General features: G+C 36.9%; 1 protein-coding gene across 1 annotated transcript; it reads right to left on the bottom strand.

Annotated features, from left to right (window-relative positions):
• Positions 1–3,025: 3,025 nt before the first annotated feature.
• LOC143299740 (NADH dehydrogenase [ubiquinone] 1 beta subcomplex subunit 11, mitochondrial-like) lies at positions 3,026–6,675 on the bottom strand. Its single transcript, XM_076613122.1, has 3 exons — positions 6,436–6,675; positions 5,002–5,135; positions 3,026–3,988 (listed from the first exon to the last, which is right to left on the bottom strand). The coding sequence occupies exons 1-3, from the start codon at positions 6,646–6,648 to the stop codon at positions 3,838–3,840; spliced, it is 498 nt and encodes a 165-aa protein (XP_076469237.1). The 5' UTR covers positions 6,649–6,675; the 3' UTR covers positions 3,026–3,837.
• Between the last annotated feature and the right edge of the window lie 2,169 nt (positions 6,676–8,844).

Genomic DNA, 8,844 nt, shown 5'->3' on the forward strand with positions numbered 1-8,844 from the left:
TTTTCATAATAATTCATTACACTCACCTTGGCTTTTATTAGAGTATCATTGGCATTTGAGAAAGTTACAGCTGTTTCATGTTAAAAAAGCACAGATATTTTTATGAAGATAGACTATTTGACATTTCAAAAACTGTATATATATATATATATTTATATATATATATATATATATATATCCTTATGAGTGTTTATGATCTCTCTTTTTGAAAAAATCAAGAAACTTTCTGTATGTGTGGTTAAAATATTTCTCAAGAAAATCAAGAATATTTAATAATATTCATTTCAAGGGGAAAAGAGATCTTGAAAGCATCAAATAAAAAGTCTAACCAGCAACATGCTTGTGTCATTTAGCTATGGTTCTTAATTCTAAAACATCAAAGAGCTAACAAATTTCATAAATATGTGGTGCAACCTGCCAGATAATGATGTATATAATTTATAAACATATGATGCAAAAAGCGGATGCCAACTGAGCTTGTAACTGAGGGGCAGTTAAAGATGTTTTGGACAGTGGTGGTTGTGGGCGTCTACAGACATTTTGGACTTACAAGAAGACAAGTGTGTTAAATATTGCATGCCTGATGCTTTATCACACTGACAAAGACTATTTTCGTACACACTAAAAAAAAGAAAAAAAAAAAAAGATTCATAGCTTCATCCTTTTTTCTTCAGTTGCAGCTCTGAATATCAGTATGTCACATGTTACTCTCAGTTCACATGCACTAATTAATTCAATTCAACCATATATAAAAAATAATGGTTGTCCCTCAGTTTTAACAAGGTTCGTAGGGTCCTTTCAAGTCCTTTTAAGTCCTTAGGAATTGGATTTTGGTCAAAAGGCCTTTTAAGTGCTTTGATTCAGCAAGTTGGTCCTTTTAACTCATCAGGAGGTCCTTTTAATTTTTGAAAGGTACTGTTAAGTCCTGTTTTATGAAGAGAAAGAGACTTGAGAACGAAACTGAAACACCTTCGACACCAAAACCGCAAGTTGCAAAGCGCGTTGAAAGATGCCGACGCGATCGTCTGAAACTCAGTACTTACTGTAGGAGGATACAGCCTATAGGCCTAGGCCCTAACAGTAGTGCGCTTTCTGCTCGGTGGCAGACGCGAAGCGTGGTACAGTGGCTGTGAGTCACGCCTGCTGCTGCTGCTTTGCTTAGGCCTAGCCTACAGTGACGTGAATTGCAAAAACTAAATACGACAGTCAAATGGGATTAGCTGTTCTTCCGTTTATGAGAGGTAAGTGTCTGCTGTTCTGCATGTCAAATAGATTGGGGTGTACTGTAAAGTCATGTCGGCAAAGGTCCTTTTAAACTGATTTGAGGTCCTTATAAAGTCCTTTAAAGGTCCTTTTTTGGCTTCATGCCCACCACCTGGGAACCCTGTTTAAGGAAGACATGAGCATGTAGCTATCTATGCGAATGGAAGTGATTCTGCAGGCCAAGTCTTGATTTGCAGAATCATGAACACACAGGGCACTGGAAGTCTGCTGACGTTGCAGGGGCAGACGCTGATATCACAGCAATGAAATGGCTAACACTGTAACAGTAACAATAAATCAAATATAGTTTTCAAGAAAGAAAGAAAAAAGAAAGAAAGAAACAAAGGCAAGGCCTTCAAGACTCACTTGTGATGCAAACTTAAAAATTAAAAAAAAAAAACCCATAAAAATGAAAAAATTAGTTTGTTGAAATGTGTTATCTATTCGTTATTATAATCATATACAGCTTCACGAAAAAAAAGAGAAAAAAAAAGGCTTCGATGCAGACTTGAACCATGGATGTTTGGGTCAAGAATGAGTGGTTTTACCCACTGCGCAAACTCGGGTTCAAATTATTATTTGAGCATGTTCTTTTAGCGGAATAAATTGACAGCGGCAATCAAAGTCAAAACACGGTTTAAATCATGTTATTTTGGTATATCTCGGGCATTTAAAAATTTTCTTTCAAGTCCGAGTTAAAGGAGACGTTCCCTTCGCCTCAAAAACACTGCAATATATGTCCGTTTTTATAGATCTGCAGAGATCTGTGATCGACAAGCTTTGTCTTTCCACAACACAGCAGTATATGTCCGTTTTTATAGATCTGCAGAGATCTGTGATCACAAGCTTTGTCTCTCCACTCACTGAGAAACTACTGACACCTTCCATTCAGTTTCTTTTTTCTGTTCAACCTAGTTAATTCAGTATCCACTTTAAAACATTAATATACAGTAAACACGTCAATGATTATTTAAGAAATTCTTTTAATTCCGTGGTAAAGGAGACGTGTAGACAAGGCAGTGAAACAGTTGATTAAAATTTTCTTTTCTGTTCATTCTAGTTAATTAAGTGTCCACTTTAGAATATTCATATGCAGTAAACACATCAATATTGTAGTTAGTGTCTCTGTATGTGTTCTGTCCAGAATGCTTATTACTTTGCTGTTAATTGCGAACAAGAACGAAAACGAGTTCATGGCGTATTCAGATAATTGGAAGCTACAAAGGGGTAACAGCGGTTTTCAGGATCCGGACCGAACATCAACGAAATAAACTGTTAATGATTCAGAAATACGGCTAAATTTGGGAGACTTTCAACCAGTTACTGGTATGACTGGGAAGATTTTTGTCCCTACTATTTTTAAGCGAACAAAGTATTTCCAGAGAGAAAATGGGATGTTAAAGTTTACCATGGACACAGACACACATACACAGACAACCGAACACAGGTTATAACATAGACTCACTACACAAGTGAGTCAAAAAAAGGGGGCAGGTATTTCAAAAGTATTTACAGTGCATGTGTACTTCATTTTAGAATATGCCAATTAAAATTCTTAGACCTTCTATGCAGAATGGTAGCCATGACTTTAAAAATGGTAACTATATGCAAAGGTATGTGTTACTGTGTTTTTATTATATAGTGAAAATGCATATTTTGAAGTACAATAGAAGCAAGGACAAACATCCTTTCCATTTTCAGAGCATACTGAATTATTTCAAACAAAAGAATCGCTCATAAATAAAAGACACAACTGAATGTAAACATTTCATCTGCAATTTATTTCCAAAGGCATGAAAAACTCTTTGTCTTTAGAGCGATTTAACCTCCTATCAACAGATCGGAAAATGTTAATATGTCCCTGTTTGAACAAACCTAACAGTGACTTTCAATCCAATCATTCAAACTGTTGGTCTTGCTGAAACATGACATGCTTTTGAACTGTATTCTGAAATTTAGAAATTTCTCATTACAAAGGCAAAAACACCTGATAACTGAATCAACGCAGATTTTAGATAGTACAAACATGTCTTTCAAATGTTCAATCCAATTACAGAATATTTTGTTTATTGGATTTGCAATTTCACTTCTGTTAAAAAGCTTTCCTCAAAAATCAGTGGTTCAGGAGACAGGCAAGCTACTTGAAAACTTGTGCTCTAAATTTCTGAACAATCTGTAAATAACTTGTAAGTGTGACACCCTCAACTATATTGATGGAAAACCGAAAAATAACAGGAAGCACACAATTAGACTTCCTCAAAAACCAAGTAAAAAAACAAAATAAAACAAAAAACCAAAATAATTAAAGAAAATAATAATAAACATGCAGATATATGCATGCACCAAACACAAGAAAAAAGAATCACATCCTTTCTTTCACTGTTTCAGTCTCACAAACATACAAGACAAAAATAGTTGCGGAAAAATAACGGGAGACAGTACATAAACAAAGCATCTTCAACAATGTCCGCACTGATCTTCCAGTCTCCTTTCTACGCGAAGCTTTTCTTGCTCACTTTTTTTCCTTTTTTTTCTATCTTCTCAATATCACACACTAAGTAAATTAACACAAACTTAAACAATGATCTCCATGTCTCCCAGATCCTCGTCGGATGGCAGTTCGACCTGGCTGGCATCGACGTAGTCAGGACTGACCAATGGGAGGCCTTCACGCTCCCTCCTTTCCAGCTCAAGAAAAGCTTCTCGGTTGCACCAGCTCAGGTTTCTGCACATGAAGAAAGCCAAACTTTTTTTTGCACAAGAAGAAAGCTAAACTTTTCTACAGATGCAAGAAGACAACAAAACGTTTCTGCACAAAAAAAAAAAAAGCAAAACATTTCATCTACTGACATGTTTCTGCTGAAGATGAAAACAAAATGTCTGAATTTCCTGTTCTATTCCTAAAGGAGTAAATCTCATTGCCTAATTCACCTACACAGTATATTATAAACTATTATTGATGAAAAGAGGACTTCAGACTTCAAAGTGGGTGGTTACCAAGACCTCTGAAACCTACATGTACCAACTGTACCTGAAGGGAGTCCAATAAGACAGATCTACAACACTTGGCATAGTCACACCTGTATATCTTTCAAGGTCATGGGTAGATCAAAGTATAAAGTTTGGGTTGCTAAAGACCTGAAAAACAAAAAAAAACAAAATAGGATACTTTTTCCCCTGAACATCCAAATCCAGATGAATTAGTACTGAATTTTGTTTTAAAATGTCATTTGTAGTAAACCGAAAAGACACACTCTATGTTTGTATGTATCTTTTTTTTTTCTATGTACTGTATATTTATAACACAGTATACTGTATAAACATGTAAACTTACATAATTACGATCTATATGACTAGAGTATACATTGATCATTCTATGATATAACAACACAACTTCAGTACATTAGAGCAAATTACAGAAGACAAAAAATTTTACTTTCTGGAACCTTTACCAACTTGTTCAATTTCTGTGCTTTCTGGTTGACTTTTACTTTATCTCCTGTAACAGTTTTTCACAGAAAATATAGCTGCATAGTTACACACATATCTTTGCAATCTCAAGACATATTGTAAATGTAAGCACAAGGATTTTTTTTTTTTTTTTTTTTTTTTTTTTAATCCAGAACAAGAAAGATCTATTCCAACCCCCTAATTCATACTTTTCAAGCTCAGGAACAGACCACAAATTACTTCAGAACCTTTCAAAGGTTGGAAAGACTCCACAGATGATCCACTTACTTGTGGTCTGGCTGGTAGGCCAAGATGAAGGAGCCCCAACAGATGCAGAGGGTGATGGTGATGAACATGGTCATGTGGTGAACAAAGTTGTCAAGGTCAGGATCTGTTGGTTCAAAGCCATAGGACACCCAGTTCTGAAATGAGAAAAATTATCCTGACATTTTAGTGATAGTAATAATCATATTCTCACCGTACACAGTGCTCATGATATGATGATTTTAACATGAATTTGATGAAATGATGAATAAATGTGATAAAATTCCAGACATTTCACAAACCTTACAGTACACCAGTTTCAGATGGGAAAAAACCCATGACTTGCAAATGAAAAGTTGTTTCTATTAAAATTAACACATTATCTGTTACAGATTACAAAAAGATTAAGTGATTTCACTGATATGGGGTGTTTGTATTAAGAATACTCCCAGTTTTGTTAAATATTTACCAGGTCAAACTACTGCAAACCAGTCCTGTCAGAAATAATAATAATAATGATGATGAAGTGCTCTTTTATTGTGTTGTTCCCTCAGAGAGAGGCTCACAGCACTTCACAAATTACAAGAAAGAAAAACAATAACCAAGAACATTCAAATAACAACCAATCAATCATGACACTCCATAAATTACATGTTACAAAAGAGAAACAACAATCATCAAGAAAAAGAATCAACCACAAAGAAACAGTCACAATCTTCGCATCATAAACAACACACACATACACACACATACACAGAGCAATCCCCCCACCCACCCACCCCATACACACACCACTGGAAAGAGTAGTAAATCCTTCACATAACACTTTAACAGCAAGTTAGACTAAACTGTAACTCAAATGCAAGACAAAGGTAATATGTTTTCAGTTGGGACAAGAAAGAGTCTATGGAAGAGGCCTTTTGCAGGTCAGCAAGCAGCGAGTTCCAGACAGTTTCGGCTGAGAAACTAAATTCTTCGGTGACTGAAGGTTTCCAGATTAGTTCTTGACACCCGAAGTAACCTTTCACTTTTCATCTGAAGATCAAAGTGACCGGGAAGACTGATAAATTGTTAGTGAGATACTGTGGGAGAACTGAGGAAAGAATACACCTACAATGTCCAGCATGACTTTGAGAAGATTTTTATTTTTCATATTTCAAATCTGGAAAGTTCTGTTTGGACTCAAAGCAATGGCAACCGTTCTACTTCAGCACTGCTACATGTAACTGTGTAGCTGTGCAAATGTATAGATCTACAGAATATATCGTGTGTGTGTGTGTGTGTGTGTGTGTGTGTGTAGGTCTGTGTGATATCAATCATGAAACTGATACGACTGACCACAGCCAACAGACAAATAATCTTCTTCTTCTTCTTCTTCTTCTTTCCCTTGACTACCGCCTTCATCATTTTGAAGATTACTGTGTTAATATAACAACGGAAACTATACTGGTTGTTTACCTTGTCTGCATGAGGGTTGGTATCGGCGAAGTGTTCTTCCAGCTTTTTCAACTCATCAGACTTCGGCATAGGTTGCACAGGAACTGCAACGTCTTTATTTTTCTTTGATGTTGAAATAAAACATGCTGGTTGAGCAAGTAATCGTTGTCTGAAAAGGTACAGTTGGTTTAAAGTCCGACCTTGTCGGGCGAGTGCCCTCCACATAGCAGCCATGTTTCTATTTCAATGCTGCATGTCCGATCATTATGGACCAAGCAACTGTTCAAAATTTTCTATACGATCACTCAGAGGATGGCTGGAGAAAACGTGCGTTTCTACTTGTAATGTACCCATGACCATTGATGTTGTAAAGCCCCATTCTCATATATTATTAACCACTGTACTGTTGTTGTTTGTTTTGCATTCGCGGTTATTATATTTTCAAGGCAAATACCTCGCTATCCCAATCAAAGCAAATGTAAAAATTGTTATGCAGTCTTGCATCAATACGGATTTTTTTTTTCCATACTATTTTACGATTGTGAACAAATTTGATGACAGGCCAGTGGAGTGTTGGCCGAGAGAATCTGAGGGCGCTGGTTCGAATCACGGCTCAGCCGCGGCCGATATTTTCTCCCCCTCCACTGACTAGACCTTGAGTTGTGGTCTGGACGCTATAGACGATAAACCGAGGCCCCGTGTGCAGCATGCACTTACCACACGTAAAAGAACCCACGGCAACAACAACAACAACAAATACATAAATAAAAGTGCTGTTCCTTTGTCAAAAACAGCAAACCTATCTAATTTATATATTAGTCTTTCTTTTCCATGTGGCTAATTTGTTTATAGGTTATATATGTTGATATGGACGCCATTCACTCATTGCTATTACTCTCCGTAGACAAGAATTGTATGAGAAGAAAATAAAGATTGTTAGGCAATATATCCCACTGATCTATATATATTTTTTTTATCAGTGAGTATATCACCCCCCCACCCCCATACCCTCGCCTCCTCCTCCCTCCCCCTCCCCTCCCCCCCCCCCTCCACTGACTAGACCTTGAGTGGTGGTCTGGACGCTATAGTCATTCGGATGAGACGATAAACCGAGGCCCCGTGTGCAGCATGCACTTACCACACGTAAAAGAACCCACGGCAACAACAACAACAACAAATAAATAAATAAAAGTGCTGTTCCTGGCAAAATTCTGTAGAAAAATCCATTTCGATAGGAAATTGAAACAAATAAATCTGCACGCAGGAAAAAAAAAAAAAGGGGGGGGGGGGGGGGGGGACGCTGTAGTGTAGCGACGCGCTCTCCCTGGTCAGAGCAGCCCAAAAATTATTTCACATAGAGAAATCTGTTGTGCCGAGTAAAAAGAAATACAAATACAACTTTGTCAAAAACAGCAAACCTATCTAATTTATATATTAGTCTTTCTTTTCCATGTGGCTAATTTGTTTATAGGTTATATATGTTGATATGGACGCCATTCACTCATTGCTATTACTCTCCGTAGACAAGAATTGTATGAGAAGAAAATAAAGATTGTTAGGCAATATATCCCACTGATCTATATATATTTTTTGATCAGTGAGTATATCACCCCTCGCCCCCCCCCCCCCCCCCCCCAATACCCTCCCCTCCTCCACCCCTCCCCCCCCCCCCCCCCCCCCCCCCCCTCCTCAAGAGGGCGTTCAGCGCATTCAAGTTACTTCTTTCACCGCCGCCGTGTAAATAGCCTTCTCTGTTTATGTCGGGAGATACGTTTGTGTCAAGCAGAGAAAAGGTTTTCAGCGCGTTAAATTCTTTGCGAAATAAAGAAATATTAATAAAATTTAAATTTTCGTTTGTTTAAGAATTAATTCTTAAAAAATGATATTGTAGTATTCCTTGTTTCGTTTTCATGCCGATATATTTTTTAATGTCTCCCACAATGGCGGAGAGTTCGAAAGGGCTGATTTGATCACAACACATCTTGAGGCCAGAGAATTTGTTGTTTTTTACTGCTTCGATGTGAGAGGAAATGGTTGAATTTTTAAGAGTCACCATATTTCTGATTTAATCAATGATTTCTGTGATATTTTGTTGGATAGGAATCCCGATCAACTCGAGCATTCAGGGTGCCGATCATTTTGTGTTGTTTTCATCAGGCTGTGTGGACACAATTTTTTTTAACTTTTTTTTTGGTGGGGGGGAAGTTGAAGACAACAGAGTGATCTGAAATTTCAGAAGTACCACATTTCTAAAGATTATAAACAGCGTTTCTGTAATGATCATTATATTCATACAGTTTCAGGAAAGCATAGATGATGGATTCGACAAACTGAAAAAGTGAAACTGAAAGTTCAATCTTTACATGACATGTAATAATACTTGATATTAGGAATATAAGTCGTCGTTTATACATGTTCAAATTCAAGTAC

Source organism: Babylonia areolata, chromosome 25 (genome assembly GCF_041734735.1).
Source record: "Babylonia areolata isolate BAREFJ2019XMU chromosome 25, ASM4173473v1, whole genome shotgun sequence".
NCBI lineage: Eukaryota > Metazoa > Mollusca > Gastropoda > Neogastropoda > Buccinidae > Babylonia > Babylonia areolata.

Bases quoted from the DNA above. Each gene is read 5' to 3' on its own strand.
- LOC143299740 (XM_076613122.1), bottom strand. From the start codon at position 6,648: ATGGCTGCTATGTGGAGGGCACTCGCCCGACAAGGTCGGACTTTAAAC. The intron at 5,136-6,435 runs GTAAACAACCAG...TTCTCATTTCAG, and splicing joins CCAACCCTCATGCAGACAAG to AACTGGGTGTCCTATGGCTT. The intron at 3,989-5,001 runs GTAAGTGGATCA...CTTCATGTGCAG, and splicing joins GCCTACCAGCCAGACCACAA to AAACCTGAGCTGGTGCAACC.